The sequence below is a fragment of the Eurosta solidaginis genome, chromosome 2, assembly GCF_040869045.1.
Source record: "Eurosta solidaginis isolate ZX-2024a chromosome 2, ASM4086904v1, whole genome shotgun sequence".
NCBI classification, from domain to species: Eukaryota; Metazoa; Arthropoda; class Insecta; order Diptera; family Tephritidae; genus Eurosta; species Eurosta solidaginis.
Genome location: NC_090320.1, coordinates 99,629,343 through 99,649,707, shown reverse-complemented (window position 1 = coordinate 99,649,707; position 20,365 = coordinate 99,629,343). Strand labels below are relative to the sequence as shown.

The window sequence follows — 20,365 nt, the reverse complement described above, 5'->3', positions numbered from 1 at the left end:
AACATCTAGGAAAGTGGCACCACCCAAGGCAGGAGCTGCATTGAGCGGATGTCGCAAACCTGTATATTCTGTGCTGGCAGACGGTGCAAACGGAGGCAGGGACTAAGAGTCTGTTTCTCTGACCTGCACGATTGCTGCCAGAAAAGAAGGGGGAGAAGAAGACGGGGCAGGGGCTGATTCTCAGCATTGCTACCAGCTCTACTACGAAGGTAGTAGTTATGAGTGGTATCAGCTGTTTGAGTTGTTGGCGCCGTGGGGCGCGAGCAGCAGCGGGTACTTGTTGTGGCTCTCTGAGCAGCGAAGCTGCTGGAAGGTAGTGGGGATACGCTTAGGCGTAGACTACGGGACGCCCTTGGGCGTGAGCAGCAAGGAGCCACAAAAGATTTATAAAAGTTACGTGGACGTCGGGTTTTGGGATCAAGCCCAGAACAACCTGTCCGATGCAACCATCCCTTGCACGAGACACACTGAACAGAGTATGACCGTCCTAAAAAGATTCTTTTCTGGCAAATGCAGCAAAACCATTTCTCAGGACCGGGGTCAGGAGACGGACCCGGATTGGGTTCGATACCTTCCCGGAGTAAGAGAATATGTAGCAGTCCTGCTGCAAGGAGCTGCTGGGAGGATGACAATTTGTGGGAGGGACGAAACAAATTAAATGGGGTCACACTGAAATGACAGTCCTTGGTCGAGAAAAATCCCGAGTCGCTCCGGTACATAGAACCGACTGCCTACTGTCCTTTGTTTTCCTTTACTTTAAGTTCAGCAATAACCAAAAACAAAAAAAAAAAAAACAAAAACACAAAATTATAGTTGCATAATGCATACACGGTTTATTTAAGACTTTCAATTACAAAGGTAGTTAGTAAACCGTTCGGTCATTTAATAAATTTAATTATACTTTTAAAGCTCCTAATTAAACAAACAAAAAAAGGAAAATGAAACAAAGTTTGTAAATTGAATTTGTCTTAGGATATAGGCAAAATATTTACGTATATATATACACATATTTACTTATTTTCCATAATATAGATTAGAGAGTGGCCAATGAAGGATCATCATAAATACATATGTAGATTTACGTAGCTCGCAGTAGATTTATAAACGTACAACACACATACCTAACCTTAATATGTATGATTAGCTCTTTAGGTAAATAAGGGTGTGGATTGTCTTGTGCGAATAGCAATAAACTATTAAGCCTATGGTCGTGCACACGTATTTGGCACATATATTTTGGCACATCGTCATGTCAGCCTCTTTGGGCTACGTTTTAGCTTACAAACAGTGGAATTTTGAAATAACAAATAACACTTTATGAAGTGCGATAGGAGCAACCGATAGGTAACCGAGATAATAGAGCCACCAAGCGATCTTTAATTAATACAAGATTGAAGAGGCAAAGGGTAATTAGAATTTAGTAGCGACTTTATTATAAAATATGAAAGGTGTGCTAAAATTTTTTTTTCGATTCTTCCTCACGAAACAACACACTCATATACATAGCAACCCAACAAACCACATTCGTAGTTACAACAGGTATCGATTACACTCAACTAGAATTAGTAGCATTTAACGCACCAATACTAATACCTAACCATAGTTACTAATACTTACCCCTGAAGTACTAATGATTCAATAATTACATTAAAATTTTCCAGTTCTCTGTTTTAACGAAGTTACATGCGAATATACGTACTTTGAATTATTCGAAGCGAATCTGATCGAATAGACAGAGCAATCAGGCTGATTCGAATAATCTAAAGAAATGCAGTCCTTTAAAATTTCTGAGCGATGATTTTTCTAAAGCTTTTAGGTATAGTAAGGAGGATTTGAAAACGGCAAAGAGTGCGACTATTGCAGCTGAGGAAAACAAAATAAGGAAAGGGGATTTGTTTAGGAGATTTTATATCTTTCCTTTGCTGTACATTTTTTTGTGATACTTGGATGAGTCCTAGTATAAATCTAGATGTATTGCACTCTTTTCCATGTATATACGTATTGTTACAATCAATTAAGGTCTTAGGCCAGAACGTTTGTAAGGAATATTATCTTGCAAAAGCAAAATCAAAATAGACTCAGTTCTTTTATTATCCTCGTTAACCGGAGATGCGAATCCGATATAAAACCTAGTTGACTTTCAGTGTTGAACGAGTCCTTACCCTTGATCGTGATTTTGTAGGATTGACCAGTAATTAGGTTTAGACTTTATAAGTTCACCTCGTATTAATTAGATATATACCCAGATGCATTTTGAGTAAGTTTTCTTGCAATGAGTTATAAATAAAATTGTAATTTAAATAGTAATGCTGACGTTAATCTTCATTTAGAAGGCACGTATGGTTAACAGGTAAGGGGCCACCGAAAATTTAGGTGCGTCGGTGGCCATGGATTTGAGGGTGGGATATGCACCGGACGTCGCAACAACACCCGCGACGCCCCCAAGTTATATTCGGCCCTTTTCTTTTTTATTTTAGTTTTTTCAGCGTTTTTTTTATTTGTTTTTTTTTTTTGAATTTCAGCAGTTAGTAACCGGTCGTGTCCGGTTCGGTAATTTTTTTTGTGTCATATAGTTTTTGTCTAGATTTTTTTTTTGAAGTGTAAATTTTTGAATGTTGTAACGGTCTGTCCGTGACATCCGGTTCGGCCGGATGTTGTTTTATTTTGAATTATAAGCGTTTTGAGTCGGCTCTGCGCTTTTGTCAGTTTTTTTTAAAGGCATGATAGGAACTTTTTTTGTTATGGCGCAGGAACAGTAAGGTTGGCAAGGACCCCGCCCAGCCGTCATGACTAGCCACTGAGCACCCCCAGATCACGTCGACTGCCTTCCTTACTGCTCCATCAAAGATGCGTAACCACAACACATTTCACTACTTTTTTTACTATAATTTGCTCTCATCTTTCAAACGGATTTTTAATAAATTAATACAACTAAATTTTCCCAGCCAACCAGATCAAAACGTTGTTTATAAAAATATTAATTCAAAATAACGCCGCCTGAGAGAACAAACTAGCCAAAAATAAACACAACCGAGTGAAGAAATATTTCTTCATGAAGAAATATCGCCAATCACTGATATATTTGGATAGCTACCCTGCAAAAATTGTTGGATTACGTGTTCCATTTTCTTCATGTTGGAGTACTGTTGATCACCCTGTGCCGTTCCGCCTTGAGTAACAGCACGCATGAACATACATCATAAACTTTCCTATTGTCAAAAATATGACTGGTCAGCAGCGCGCAATTTTACTAACGATTTGAGAGCAGACGCGAGCGCACGTAAAACACAAGTGTAAAACGACAAGTGTAAATGACAACGTTTCTGATAACATTTTCCATTAAACCGACAAGTTATTTTACAATCAATTCAACCAATTTATGATACAATTTATGTAACCAACGACAATTTAACCAACAATCAATTTATGTAACATTTAATCGGCAATTCAACCAACATTTTGTGATATAAAACGACCATATTGTGCGATCACATTTTACAATACAAACCGACGATATTTGGAGACGATATGTGAATAACATTTTTAAACATTCTACAATTAAACATTGCACCAAATTGAAGTCAATACAATATTCGCAACCAAGAGGACACCAAGTTCCATCATCGATCAGAGGTTCCACATACAATTACAATCTGCGCTATAAATCACATTGTCTAAATGAAAAGCAATCAAATATAATTGTAACAAGTAATTCATTTATTAAATACTTTATTAAAATACATCGTATATTTATTCCATTGTTCGGACGGCCAAATCGTAAGTCACAAATAAGTTTAATCAGTCTTTAACAGTTTTTACACTTTTGTGCGCTCCGTCTAAGGAAAGTTTATATGTTCGCACGCTTTGCAAATAAATAATTTACAATCTTGTGTCGCGTTTAATGAGGGTAAGAATTAATCTTGTAGTTTGAGCACCTCGTCAATGTACAGCTTTATATAAATTTGGGTGCTCCGTCTAAGGGGAAATTGCAAGCCGTTAATAACTACAGATTAATCACGCGAGTGCATGTCAGAAAACAGTAGTTATTCGCTACGAAATCGAGCGGTAGAAAGGAGAAATAGCGGAACTGCGAACAATAACGAACAGCCGAACATGGAAGGTACAGGCGGCGATGATAATGTAAGTACAACTGTTGCCACGGTAAACGTTTTACGAACGTCGGTTGAGGAGCTTAGACAGAGCACGGTAGAAAGCCAAAGGGACATAATCAGGTTACGAGAAGGTATGCAGTCACAAGCCGCCAACATAGAGAATGGCGCTCAAAACGATAGTCAAGGGGTAGTTGTGGCTGATACTGACTCTCGCATAAAATTATACGACCTACCAATGTTTAGCGGAAATATTGACGAGTGGCCATTATTCTTCGCCAATTTCAAAGACACCACAGAGACATTCCATTATAGTCATCGCCATAATTTAATGCGACTGCAAAAGTGCCTAACCGGACCGGCAAAAGAGGCAGTGGCGTCCATGTTGATTTACCCGAATGATGTGCCGAACGTTTTAAGTGAACTTGAGTTTAGGTTCGGTCGGCCCGACATTTTGGTAAAGCATCAGGTAAATCAACTACAAAATTTGCCGCCAATATTAGACAACAAAATCGAGAAAATTATACCGTTTTCATCTAAGGTGCGAAACGTTGTTGCATTTTTAAAGTCAGCAAAGTGCCAACAACATTTAGCGAACATAACTTTACTTGAGCAAATGGTTTCTAAATTGCCACTAGCCAGACAATTCGACTGGGCGAAACACGCAGCGACGATACAGCCCTTTCCGACAATTGAACATTTTTCGGAGTGGCTCGGCGGACTGGCTAGAGTAATTAGCTTAATGCCGACAATAAACACGCATAGTAGACAGCAAACGCAACCGAATAATCCACGCCGCTTAATGCATATTGGCCAAGCTAAACAAAATGGTTCGTGCTATAAATGCAATGGTAAACATACAATGTCACAGTGCGGATCTTTTAAAGCAATGGACGTTAACAGTCGATGGGAGTTAGTAAAATCCAACAGCTCTGCTTCTCATGCTTGCGCCAGGGTCATGGCACATCCAAATGCCGTTCAAAACAAAAGTGTGAAGTCAACGGATGCCGACGGTACCATCACTCATTACTCCACAATAAAGATATAGCTACCAGCACAGCACATCAAGGCACGTCAGAAAATGCCAATGTACAGCCACTGTTAAATTGCCGTGTGAAGCAACACACCGAACAATTATTATTTAAGATGTTGCCAGTTCATGTTTATGGTCCACATGGCAAACAGGAAATAGTTGCAATTTTGACGAAGGTTAAACAATATCAATCATGGAAGCAGAAATTGCAGACATGATTGGTGCAAAAGGTGACCTGCACCCGCTTACGCTGCAATCGTATGATAATAAGGTAGTAACCGAACAGGCTTGCAAAATAAATATCGAGATTGAGAATTGTACAAACAAACACAAATTTGTGCCGAAAGACGTATACACGGTGAAGAATTTGAATTTGCCTGAGCAATCATTCAATCAAGAGAATTTTGTACATATGAAAGATTTACCAATCTCAAGTTATAATTTCGCAAAGCCAGCAATGCTAATTGGCCTTAAGCATGCTTACCTCGGTACCACTACAACAATCGTCCAAGCTGGCAATGATAGTTCGTTGGCTGCAAAAACTCCGCTAGGTTGGGTAGCATATGGTCCGACAAACGTTCAGTCGGCTTCTAATTCTCGTGTTCTGCATCTGAAGGAATATCGACAACTCTATGACCTGGTAAATTAGTACCTAATAGCGGATAAATTCGGTGCAAATCCGTCAGTAACACAATTAGAGTCAGACGAGGAGAAGCAAGCACGCCAGATACTGGAGAAAACAGCTAAGCGACTCAATGAACAGTATGAAGTTGGCCTCCTGTGGAAACTGTGTCCACCAAAATTACCTAACAGCCGTCCGATGGCCGAAAAGCGTTTGATGGCATTAGAACGAAAGATGAGAGACGACGTCGAGTTTGGCATGCGGTATAAACAAGAAATAAATAAGTACTTAAATAAAGGATACGTCATGAAACTAAGCGAATCGGAAATCAGCGCACCATATCCACATATCTGGTATTTGCCCCACTTTGCGGTAATCAATCCGTATAAACCTGAAAAAATGCGAATCGTTTTTGAAGCCGCCGCCAGCGTAGGCAACGTTTCACTGAACTCAGCACTTTTAAGAGGCCCAGAACAAGCACAGCCACTGATACGAATTTTATTACAATTTCGCCAGGGGCAAATTGGAGTATCAGCTGATATTCGCGAAATGTTTTCGCAAATTAAAGTGTGCCTAGTTGACCAACATGCCCAGCGCTTCTTATGGCATGATGGTGATCCGAGCCATCCAATACAAGAATATGCCATGACATCTTTAATCTTCGGCGCTGTTTGTTCGCCGTGCATAGCCGAATATATAAAGAACAAAACCGCAGATGATTTCCGAGCACAATATCCGAATGAGGTGGCAATAATACGCAACAAACATTATGTCGACGGCTTAGTAGCCAGTTTCGAAGATGCAGACCAAGCAGCAAGGCTCTGTCAACAAATAGTTAATATCAACCGACGAGCAGGGTTTGAGCTGCGAAACTTTATATCAAACAGTAGCGAAGTACAAAACAAGCTAAATCAATATTCATCACTCGACCAGAAAACAGTCAATATGGAACACAATGCAACAACAGACAAGGTACTTGGCCTGTACTGGAATACAGGTGAAGACAGCTTCGAATTCCATACTAAGTTCCATAGGGTCCCTCAAGAAGTCCTAGAGGGGAGACGTGCGCCAACAAAACGCGAGCTAATACGAATTGTGATGGCGGTGTTTGACCCTTATGGTATGTTAGCTAATTTCTTACTATTCACTAAAATTCTAATGCAGGAAACGTGGAAGCAACAAATCGAATGGGACGAGGTTCTACCAGGAGAATTGGGGAAGAAGTGGTCTTCATGGTGGCAGGAGTTCCCTAACATAAAAAAATTCAAAATTGCTCGATGTTACTCACCGCACGTGGCAAGTGTGGGTAAGGTCGAGGTGCACATGTTCGTTGATGCCAGTCAGGCAGCCTTTGCGGCGGTTGGTTACATGCGAGTAATACACGAATTTGATACTGACGTTAGCTTCATAATGGGCAAAACACGTACAGCCCCAACAAAACTTATGTCAATTCCAATGTTAGAACTGCAGGCCGCGGTTCTGGGTACACGGTTGTTCAAAATGATAAGCGAATATTTAGAGGACAACATTGTCCGTACGATTTTCTGGACCGATTCACAAACGGTTCTGCAATGGCTTCACTCATCGCATAGGAGATATAAAGCTTTCGTGGGTCACCGAATATCCGAAATCCTTACCTCCACTTCGCAAAATCAGTGGCGTTGGGTACCGACGGCTCAAAATCCTGCAGATGCTGGCACACGCCCATCATGCCCGCCAAAATTTGAAGTAAACAGTCATTGGATAAAAGGTCCAGACTTCCTGAAACACGGCGAGACACATTGGGCTATCACGACATTAGAGACAGAAACTAGCCTACCAGAAGAAATTAAGAATGACATTATTTTATTTGTTCAGTCCAATAGTACACTCATAAATTTCTCACGTTTCAGTTCATTCTCAAAGTTGCGTCGTACGATGGGTTGGGTGTTGCGTGCAGTAGCAATTCTACGTAAGCAATTCAACAAAAACGAAGATCCATCAATGAGTTTGAACATGGCAGAAATTAGCGAGGCTGAAATGATGATTTGCAGATTAGTCCAAAGAGAGTGCTATTCCACTGAGAAAGCTGAATTATTAGCATCGGGCAAAGTCAACAAACATAGTTCATTATATAAAATGTCACCTTATATGGACGAAACTGGAGTACTACGACTGAGTGGTCGCATTGATGAGGCCACGTATTTGCCAATGCAGGCTAAACGACCGATACTGTTGCCACCGAAGCACGCCGTTTCGTTCTTGATTGTCAAATATATTCACGAACGAAATCACCATCAGAATTTCGCCATAACCATCAACACAGTGAGACAGAAGTATTGAATCCCAAATTTGAAGGCACTGCTCAAGGCAGTACAAAGAAAGTGCACTACATGTATGCTTGCCAATGCCAAACCACAACCACCATTAATGGGTCAGCTACCGGCCGACCGTGTTACACCGTTCGTACGACCATTCTCCTACACGGGTGTCGATTTATTTGGTCCATTCAATGTGGCAATTGGAAGGCGGAGAGAGAAGCGATGGGGTGTTATTTTCACGTGCCTCACAGTCCGGGCGGCCCATATTGAATTAGCGGAGAACTTGTCCAGTGATGCATTCATCCTATGTCTACGCAATTTTATAAACCGCCGTGAAGTGCCAGTGAGGATCAGAAGTGATAATGGAACCAATTTCATAGGTGCACAGAAGGAGTTAAAGGCAGCAGAGCAGCTGCTCGACACCGATAGCATACGATCCGAAGCGAGTAAATATAATATCGAGTGGGTGTTTAACTGCCCATCGAATCCAAGTTCGGGTGGCTGTTGGGAGCGGCTAATAAGAGTAGTCAAATCGATCTTGAGTAAAACGCTAAAGGAGGGTGCACCGAGGGTGGATACGTTGCAAAGTGTATTAATAGAGGCGGAAAATATAATAAATTCGCGCCCACTAACCGATTTGTCCGTAGCACATGACAACGACGAACCACTCACACCAAACCACTTCTTGCTCGGCTGTGTGAATTCTACCCAAACACCGCACCCGGTGGACGAAAAGATATGCCTCCGAAAGCAGTGAAGAATAGCACAGAACCTTAAGGATCGTTTATGGAAACGGTGGGTGATAGAGTATCTGCCGCAGTTGATATGCCGTCCTAAGTGGCAAGAGAAGGCGAACCCGCTACAAGTTGGTGACCTGGTAATCATATGCGATCCATCGTTACCCCGTAGGCCGCATTACGAAGGTATTCCCAGCCAAAGATGGCCAAGTGCGAGTCGCAGAAGTACGAACTAGCAACGGAGTTTTACGACGACCAGCGTCGCGTCTTGCCAGACTAATGATCAATGGTGAATCCAAGGGGGATTCACGGGGGGCGGGGTGTTGATCACCCTGTGCCGTTCCGCCTTGAGTAACAGCACGCATGAACATACATCATAAACTTTCCTATTTTCAAAAATACGACTGGGCAATAGCGCGCAAATTTGCTAACGATTTGAGAGCAGACGCGAGCGCACGTAAAACACAAGTGTAAACGACAACGTTTCTGACAACATTTTCCATTAAACCGACAAGTAATTTTACAATCAATTCAACCAATTTATGATACAATTTATGTAACCAACGACAATTTAACCAACAATCAATTTATGTAACATTTAATCGGCAATTCAACCAACATTTTGTGATATAAACGACCATATTGTGCGATCACATTTTACAATACAAACCGACGATATTTGGAGACGATATGTGAATAACATTTTTAAACATTCTACAATTAAACATTGCACTAAATTGATGTCAATACAATATTCGCAACCAAGAGGACACCAAGTTACATCATCGATCAGAGGTTCCACATACAATTACAATCTGCGCTATAAATCAAATTGTCTAAATGAAAATCAATCAAATATAATTGTAACAAGTAATTCATTTATTAAAATACATCGTATATTTATTCCATTGTTCGGACGGCCAAATCGTAAGTCACAAATAAGTTTAATCAGTCTTTAACAAGTACTCTAACAATACTCCTTTGCATTGCGTTTGCGGACCACCATCAGCCCATCATTGCACGTCTTTTAACGACCGTGATCACCACACGATGACGATCTAACAGAGTTGCCAAAAGTAAAATATTGCAGATGGATCAGCCAAGCCTGAAATAATTCATATAAATCGTAAAATATTGCATACAAATAACTGATAATAAAATTTTACTATGGCAACTCTGATAAAATGCAACCGCGCACTGGTTTTATGTATACATACTAAAGTATAGAGAAATATTAGTTTCTTTATTCACGCAAATGCTAAATAACATAAGAATATTCGCAGCAAAAATATAAAAGTTGTATTGCCCCTCTTCATTTACTTTCATTTTAAATTAAATTCACTCCGATAATCCTTTCCGACACAATTCCTCTTTCGTACTTTGGCATATGATCCTCTGTGGTGCTCCACGGAGTACTACAGTGAAGTACTTTGGAAAGTACTCTCACGTATGTACTCTATGGATTACTCACAAGCAAAGCGAGAGTGGGATCACCTACTCCTCTCCTAGGACATCGAAATGTTAATTGGAGCACATTTTTTGTATGAATACAGATTCGTTTCGGAATACTCCTATACTCCCAAAGAGTATTCCTTACATTATTTATGGAGTACTCGCGTTTTTTGAAGGGTAGTAGTGATGAACGATATTTCACTATCGGTGTTTGCATCGCCACTATCACTATTAAGGCCGCGGCACCATGACATTTTTCATATAGTTGTGTTTAACACAAGCTTATGCAATCCATTAACATCCCCACAATCAACCAAGATGTTGCGTTTGTAAATATAAATGAACTTCAGACTTGGCTATTGAAGTTTATTTCGCCCTCCACATTCACATACAAAATTTCGCGAAGTACTGTTATAAATATTCGCTCTATGCAACAAAAATACTTGCTAACATATTTTGTGTCGCATTCGATTGTTAAATTTCAGTTTTTAATTGCGAAAAAAGTTAGAAAATTTACCAACCATTGGGAAAAATAATTTCACTTGGAAAATGTGCCAACGACCTTAGCCAGGGCAAATGTCAAATTCTTCTTCTTATGAATTGCTTACAACAAAATATGGGAGTTGGATACTTTTCCATATCAGCCCTTCAAAAAACGCGAGTATTCCATAAATAATGTAAGGAATACCCCTTTGGGAGTATAGGAGTATTCCAAAACTAATCTGTATTCATACAAAAAATGTGCTCCAATTAACATGGCGATGTCCTTGGAGAGGTGTAGGTGATCCCACTCTCGCTTTGTTTGTGAGTATTCCATAGAGTACATACGTGAGGGTACTTTCCAAAGTACTTTCACTGTAGTACTCCGTGGAGCACCCACAGAGGATCATATGCCAAAGTACTAAAGAGGAATTGTGTCGGAAAGAATTATCGGAGTGAATTTAATTTAAAATGAAAGTAAATGAAGAGGGGCAATACAACTTTTATATTTTTTACTACGAATATTCTTATGTTATTTAGCATTTGCGTGAATAAAGAAACTAATATTTCTCTATACTATAGTATGTATACATAAAACCAGTGCGCGGTTGCATTTTCTCAGAGTTGCCATAGTAAAATTTTATTATCAGTTATTTGTATGCAATATTTTACTTTTGGCAACTCTGTTCGATCGTCATCGTGTCGTGATCACGGTCGTTATAAAACGAGCAATGATGGGCTGATGGTGGTCCGCAAAAGCATTGCAAACGAGTATTGTTAGAGTACTCCAACATGAAGAAAATGGATCACGTAATCCAACAATTTTTGCAGGAGATGATGCTAGTGTCGTTCAATCTACCGTTCTCCATAAAAATACGTGCAATCTGCTCACAATGCATAAGCTTGCGTTAAAACCATATATACGAAAAACTGCTTAGTGACGGAGCTATTAGTGTTTGAATTTCATGCTGATGAAAAATCCACAAATCACAACAACAAGATTACACATTGCGCATGTAAACAAAAGATCAGCTGTTTTTTATGGGCAATTTTTACGTCATTTTCCTTTAGCTCTTATTTTTTTTTTCTTTCATTCGCTCAAACAGTCAAGTGCGAAGTAATACGCAGAACGGAGCAATTTTGAACTCGTGAATGCTGCTAATTGATTTGTGAGGAAAATCGCTATATATATTTTTCATTCGCGGCGATGAATCACCGTCAGTGAAATATCGTCCCATCACTAGTACCAACTGGATCTAGTCACATCAAAAGCATTTTCATAAAAAAATGCCACGGTTAACTAAAATGCAACACATATATTAAAATTAGTTCATAATGCAATATTTGTATTCTAATCTCGTGCTGAACAATGCATAAGTTTCCTTTGTGCTATTTTGTCAAAGAAGTGCAAAGTCATGCGGTTGAAATAATCCTTTTACCAGTGTTGTGGAATTCCTGAAAACTATTTTGAAGAGTCAAATGCTTCTATTAAGTGAAAGTAAAAAGACACCACTCCCACAATTAAAATACTTAAGAATAGGAATACTTTTAACAACATGATTCCCACAATTAATGTTACACCACATAGTCCGGCCTCAGTTACCAAATACAATAATATTTTCGAAGATGCATTGAAGCATTTGCAGAATATACGGGAAACTGTTGTACAAATGAAGACAGGTGCTAATACGCACGATGGGTTCAATAGTTTCTGGCCTTTTCATGCAGCTGTACTCAGCGCTTCATTACCTGATCTTAACGTTGAAAATATCTATCATAGCAATCAAACAACTGGCCAATATATTAGATGGATGACACGAAAACATCAATATGTTTCTATAAATGGACGGCGGAGGTCGTGGACAACTGTTGATGACTTGAATGTTACTAATAAAAGTATAAGCCTCTCCAGTTTAGAAAGCGAAGAACCAGAAACAATTTGTTCTGCGGATCAACGCAGACGGCCAGCTAGAAATAGTACTGGAGGTAAGCACATTCAACTAACAATTTTATATACCCATGGTTTGGTAAAAGTAGAACAACAGTCGACTTCTAATAGTTGCCCAAAAATGTCGGGAGAGGTATATTGTCGTTGTTTTTGTAATGTACGCAGGGAGAAAAATTGTCCACAAAGGGATATTGAAAGGTTTTAAATTTGATCTAACACTATTGGTGGACCAGCCGGGGTAATTTTTTATAACCGCGGCCAAAGGCCTCCAACTCTGACAGGTTTTCTACGTAAAAATACTATGGATTCCACCCCGGGTTTCGGAGGGGCCCAGGACCTTTTAAGGCTTTTCAATATACACCACTTTTCGTTAATGTTTTTTGAACCGCCAAACATTTTTGTTTCCCGCCTTCAGATTGTTAATACAATAGTCTGCATTATTACAGACAGGGATGTGCTGTGAGTGAAAGCCACAAATATAGGAATATGCCTACAGGTAGGATATGGGGCTACTATCGAATGGCAGGAGGTATGCAGACATGTTGTTGGTGTTGTTGTTGTTGTTGTTATAGCAATGCTCGCCCCACCTAATAGCCGCAACCGATCACAAATTGTCATCAATATCCTTTAACGGGAGTCCAAGGAAACTTGCCGTTTCAACAGGGGTGGATCATAAGGAAAGGGGTGTTAGAGGCGTTGGTTCCACTTTTCAATTAAAGAGATGGTTGGTGTCATGTGGGGACACATTGCAAGCGGGGCATACATTTTGTATGTCGGGGTTATTCTGGATAGGTAAGAGTTTAACCTGTTACAGTATCCAGAACGAAGTTGAGCAAGAGTGGCACGCGTTTCCCTGGGGAGTATGTGTTCCTCTTTCGCGAGTTTTGGATAATTTTCTTTAAGTACTGGATTCACCGGGCAATTCCCGGCACAAAGGTCCGACGCCTGTTTATGGAGTTCAACGAGGACCTGCTTGTGTTTTTTCACTTCATACGGCTGGGTTCTCAAATGCCGTATTTCCTCAAAATGCTTACGGAGATGACTCCTTATACTAATTTCACACAGACGGCTTATTGAATAATAAAGGCAATTTTCTACATTAAGACGCTTATTGAGCTCAATCTTCCTTACAAAATTCGAATCTATTATTATTTCATTAGTAGCTAATCGAATGCCTAATGAAGTCAAAAGCACAATGCAACTCTGTTGGCAGCGTTCCGCTTCCGTTTCCGCTTCTTAGTTTTCAAAGCAAATGTCATTGTCTGCATAGCGGAACGATACAAGGTGGCCGCATCGAACAGCTGATTATAACCTTTTTTATTTGATTTGATACATCAACTGCCGGCGCAGTACGATTTTGACATTTGTCCATCGAATTTACAAGTACATGGAATTTTTTTTGTTTGTAGGTATGTCACCATGCTCCCACCTTTATCGTTCCGCCATGATTGTCTGTCTAATCCTTCATACTAATCGAGGAGTTACTTCTGTGTGAAAGCAAAAAATTTAAGATTTCATTAGCAGGTGAAATGAGATCATTAAGTTTATGTGTGAAAACAGTATTAAGCCCCTAGGCGGTGCTGGTTCATCAATCAGATGTCTGTTGGGATGCCCAGGTTTCTGGGTATTCAACAGGAACTGTTTGGTCAGCATCTCATTTCTCTCCCTGATGGGGAGTATTCTCGCCTCATTATGCAGATGGTGTTCTGGGGACATAAGAAGACAGCCCGTGGCGATTCTGAGAGCAGTATTTTGGCAGGCCTGTAGTTTCTTCCAGTGGGTAATTTTTAGGCTTAGCGACCATATGGGCGACGCGTAGCACGTAATCGGCTGGCTAATTGCTTTGTATGTAGTCATGAGCGTTTCTTTATCTTTTCCCCAGGTACTGCCAGCGAGGGATTTGAGGATTTTGTTACGGCTCTGAATTCTCGGAACAATTGCGGCTGCGTGCTCCCCAAAATGTAGATCCTGATCAAACGTCACACCCAAGATTTTGGGGTGTAGGACAGTCGGTAGCGTAGTTCCATCGACGTGGATGTTCAAAATGGTCGACATTTGGGACGTCCATGTTGTAAATAAGGTCGCGGAAGATTTAGAGGGGATAATGCCAGGTTTCGCGAGGCGAAAAAACTGGAGAGATTAGGGAGGTAGCCGTTTATTTTATTGCATAGCGCATCAATCTTTGGGCCTGGGTCTGTGGCCATTATTGTGCTGTCATCGGCGTAGGAAACGATTGTGACTCCTTCCGGTGGTGAAGGTACTTTAGATATGTAGAAATTAACCAAAAGTGGGGATAGGACACCACCCTGTGGCACCCCAGGTCATGCAGTAACGAGCCATGGTTGACCGTATCAAAAGCTTTTGATAGGTCTAGCGCTACGAGTACTGTTCTATGGTGGGGGTATTGATTTAAACCGCAATTTATCTGGGTGCTAATGGCATTTAGCGCGGTGGTGGTGCTATGGTGTTTTCTGACATAATATTAAGTTATGTATATTGGAATGATTTTCCGTCATCCCTTGTCAAATTTGGTTTGGATACAAACCGGTTTCGGCGTTGTCTTGTCGTCAGTGTCGATTTTCGTTCTGATCTGTTGTTGTCGTCTGAATTCTAATGTAGCGAATGCTGGGGATTTCTGTTATTTATGAACCTTCTGCTAACGTTCGAATCGCTGAACTGTGGAGTAAATAACTCCAATATTCAGCATTGCAAAATGGTCTTTATTTAGACTAATTTGGGAGTAGTACAACTATACTTCAATATCAGGTAAAAGAACGTGTGCAGACGTGTTTTTGCTTGCTCCGTGCTTTTAATCTTTTTATACTCTTACTGTTGTGACTTTTGCCTTTTCGACTTTTTAAAAACAAGAATGGCTAACTATTGTGGTAAATGCTATAAGCATTTCCCAAAAAAAAGATAGCTTGATGGTGGTGACTTTTGCCTTTTCGACTTTTTAAAAACAAGAATGGCTAACTATTGTGGTAAATGCTATAAGCATTTCTCAAAAAAAAGATAGCTTGATGGTGCCGTGCAGTGGATTTTGCAAAAAAATATTTCATCGCACCTGCTGTGAAGGCATTATATCCGAGTATGATGTGGGTTTACTCGTAAAAAACTGCAACATTAATTACATGTGCAATGAAAAACTCAGTAGAGCTTATGAAAATATACTGGTTTCCCTTAAATCTGGATTTGAATCTATTTTGACTGCGTTTCATCTGAGATTCATGTGAGATAATCCTTATAAATTTATGTATACAGAATATATATGTCGTTTTTGTTGTTATTAAAACAATAGTTTTATTTATATTAAAGCTTTTATCATTTTTTTTTTTAACTTTGAAAAAACTCCGAACACCATTCCTTCATTATATGACATTCGACTGCCTAGTCCACTGCCTTCCACTCTATTCGCAACATAACCTCTACGTAAGCTGCCAAACTATATAGTAAACAATGATAATCATTGTAAACTTTACCAAGTAGCGCAACTAACAGCTGATCGCTCAAAATTAGCACAAACACACACAAACATCACAATGGCCATATTAAGGAAACATTAGGGAAACTCAAGTTAAATTTTTAAACAGGCATAAAATGTTATAACTTTGGAATATATAGCATCTAGGACACCTTAATTGCAGAAATCGAAGGAAAATGTTTGATTATACTCAAGTGATTAATTATTTTTTCTAAATTTATTTTAAAATTAATACAATGATTGAAGGTATATTGATCCAATGCAACCTTGCCCTTCCTACTGTTCTTCATTCCACTCCATTCGAGTGCCTTCTTTCACCTGATTCGAATGCCTTCCACTCTATTCGCAACATGACCTCAAATTAAGCTGCCAAACTATATAATAAACAATGACGATAATTCAAGTACTATTGATAACACAACCAAAGCCGACGCTAACGCTGCTGCTATTAACAGTGATTCTAACACTAATACTGATGTTACTACTTATAACACAACCAAAGCCGACGCTAGAGCTTCCCAAGGCAGTCGGTTCTATGTACCGGAGCGACTCGGGATTTTTCCCGACCAAGGACTGTCATTTCAGTGTGACCCCATCTAATTTGTTTCGTCCCTCCCACAAATTGTCATCCTCCCAGCAGCTCCTTGCAGCAGGACTGCTCCATATTCTCTTACTCCGGGAAGGCATCGAATCCAATCCGGGTCCGTCTCCTGACCCCGGTCCTGAGAAATGGTTTTGCTGCATCTGACGGTCATACTCTGTTCAGTGTGTCTCGTGCAAGGGATGGTTGCATCGGACAGGTTGTTCTGGGCTTGATCCCAAAACCCGACGTCCACGTAACTTTTATAAATCTTTTGTGGCTCCTTGCTGTTCACGCCCAAGGGCGTCCCGTAGTCTACGTCTAAGCGCCCCCCACTACCTTCCAGCAGCCCCGCTGCTCAGCAAGCCACAACAAGTACCCGCTGCTGCTCGCGCCCCACGGCGCCAACAACTCAAACAGCTGCTACCACTCATAACTACAATCTTCGTAGTAGAGTCGGAAGCAATGCTGAGCAACAGCCCCTGCCCCCGTCTTCTCCCCCCCTCTTTTCCGGCAGAAATCGTGTAGGTCAGGAAAAGAGACTCAGTCCCTACCTCCGTTTGCACCGTCTGCCAGCATAGAATATATATGTTTGCGACATCCGCCCAATGCAGCTCCTGCCTTGGGTGGTGCCACTTTCCTAGATGTTCTTGTCTCCGCGACGGCAACCCCCCGACTGGTTTCATCGCGCCATGTTGCCAGGTCGCAAACCCAAATCATCCGGGTACCCCAATGCTTGCCCAAGGACGCCCAGTCCTAGGGCCACAACAGCAATTGCATCCTGGCCTTCCCGAACCCAGGCGTAGTCACCCGTCACTTACCCCCAGAGTGGCGACGTCTCCCTTATGCACTTCAGAATTCTGCAGTTAAACTGTAATGGACTAACTGGGAAGATTACGGAGATAGTCGATTTCATGAACGGCACAACATCCGCATTGCTGCGATTCAAGAGACTAAACTCACAGCAAGATCTGCATTGCAGACCTGCTCTGGGTATAAGGTCCACAGGAAAGACCGCGAGAGCGGAAATGGAGGCGGTCTCGCGTTTATCACACACCACTCTGTGCAATATTATATATTTGATCCTGGCATCGACCGCAGGGACAATGTCTTAGAACGTCAAGGCCCCTCTGTCCGGTCAGGCGATGCAAGCCTAGAAATCATCAACATCATCTACATCCCTCCTTTTTGGTGGACCGCAAATTATCTGGGTGGTCGGCAGGCATCGGTGCAATTCAGAAACGAAACATCAAAACAAAGGAGAATTAAACAAGGGGTGCCACAGGGTGGTGTCCTATCCCCGCTTTTGTTTAATTTCTACATATCTAAGCTACCTTGACCACCGGAAGGAGTCACAATCGTTTCCTACGCCGATGACTGCACAATAATGGCCACAGGCCCAGGCCCAAAGATCGATGAGCTATGCAATAAAATAAACGGCTATCTCCCTGATCTCTCCAGTTTTTTCGCCTCGCGAAACCTGGCATTGTCACCGACTAAATCTTCCGCGACCTTATTTACAACATGGACGCCCCAAATGTCGACCATATTGAACATCCACGTCGATGGCACTACGCTACCGACTGTCCTACACCCCAAAATCTTGGGTGTGACGTTTGATCAGGATCTACATTTTGGTGCGCACGCAACCGCAATTGTTCCAAGAATTCAGAGCCGTAATAAAATCCTCAAATCCCTTGCTGGCAGTACCTGGGGAAAAGATAAAGAAACGCTCTTGACCACATACAAAGCAATTAGCCAGCCGATTACGTGCTACGCGTCACCCATATGGTCGCCAAGCCTAAAAACCACCCACTGGAAGAAACTACAGGCCTGCCAAAATACTGCTCTCAGAATCGCCACGGGCTGTCTTATTATGTCCCCAGAACACCATCTGCATAATGAGGCGAGAATACTCCCCATCAGGGAGAGAAATGAGATGCTGACTAAACAGTTTCTGTTGAATACCCAGAAACCTGGGCATCCCAACAGACATCTGATTGACGAACCAGCACCGCCTAGGGGCCTAAGGAGTCATCTCCGTAAGCATTTTGAGGAAATACGGCACCTGAGAACCCAGCCGTATGAAGCGGAAAAACACAAGCAGGTCCTTGGTGAACTCCATAGACAGGCGTCGGACCTTTATGTCGGGAATTGCCCGGTGAATCCAGTACTTGAAGAAAAATATCCAGAACTCGCAGAAGAGGAACGCATACTCCCCAGGGAAACGCGTGTCACTCTTGCTCAACTTCGTTCTGGATACTGTAACAGGTTAAACTCTTACCTATCCAGAATCAACCCCGACATACAAAATGTATGCCCTGCTTGCAATGTGTCCCCACATGACACCAACCATCTCTTTAATTGTAATGTGGAACCAACGCCTCTAACACCCCTTTCCTTATGGTCCACCCCTGTTGAAACGGCAAGTTTCCTTGGACTCCCGTTAGAGGATATTGATGACAATTTGTGATCGGTCGCGCCTATTGGGTGGGGCGAGCATTGCTACAACAACAACAACAACATCTACATCCCTCCTGCCACCTGTTGCCCCAGTGGATACCGCCCTAATATCAGTGCCTTACTCACTGGCAACAATCGCATTATCTTAGGCGATTTCAATGCCCATCATGATCTATGGCATTCAAACTTGCGGGCGGACAGTAGGGGTGAGATGTTGGCGGATCAAATAGAAGAAACGACGTTCTGCACAATTAACGGAGACGGCCCCACACGTATGGTAGGAAGCTGTCACAGCTCGCCAGATATCTCAATCGTGAGCGCAGAACTCGTAAACTGCGTCAACTGGCAGCCGATGGTAACATTGGCATCCGACCACCTGCCCATACTTATTTCGCTTGAGCGTAACGCCGATTTCATCGTCACTGAAAAACGCACTTTCATAAACTTCAAAAAAGGAAAGTGGGAAGAATATAAATCCCTCACAGACAGCCGCCTAGCTGCCCTCCCTATCCCGACTGATGCCCTCCAAGGGGAGCGTGCCTTCCGTAAGGTCATTAAATCCGCCTCGGCACATTTCATTCCCGCCGGGAGAATTCCTGAAATCCGGCCCACTTCCCGGCGGATGCCGCAAACTTAGCGAGAGAACGTGACCTTATAAGACAGCTTGACCCAGGCGACCCCCAAATAAGGGATATAAACCAACGCATCAGATTGCTTGTAGATGAACACAAGCGGGCGAAATGGGAGGAGCATCTAAGAGGTTGTAACCTCTCTACCGGTGTGGGTAAACTTTGGTCCACCGTAAAGTCCCCTATCGAATCCGATAAAAAAAAAAAATAAATGTAAGGCGCGATAACCTCCGAAGAGATCTAAGGCCGAGCTTCTCTTCCAATTTGCGTCGTGCTCCTCTTGATTTTTCCCTACAAATTGGCCGGACGGGACCTACATGTTTTATGCGGACTCCGAACGGCATCTGCAAGGCAGATAAGTTTTCACTGAGAGCTTTTCAATCGAATCCGATAAGGCAATGCAAAAAGCGCAAGAATCATGCGAAAAGAGTGTTGTAGAAGTGAACAAAATACGGGAAACTGCTGAAGGCTTTAAGCGAAGCAGCGAGCAGGTCTGTGAGGAATTGAAAACAAACAAGGATGACAATAAGA

General features: G+C 41.6%; 1 protein-coding gene across 1 annotated transcript in view; it reads left to right on the top strand.

Moving 5' to 3' along the window:
* Positions 1 to 11,866: 11,866 nt before the first annotated feature.
* The window catches only part of cyst (rho guanine nucleotide exchange factor 18 cysts), a 41,084-nt gene continuing 32,585 nt past the window's right edge, over positions 11,867 to 20,365 (top strand). The window contains exon 1 of the mRNA XM_067766037.1: positions 11,867 to 12,719. Coding sequence (XP_067622138.1) covers positions 12,290 to 12,719 — 430 coding nt within the window. The 5' untranslated portion in view covers positions 11,867 to 12,289. The remainder of the gene's footprint in view (positions 12,720 to 20,365) is intronic.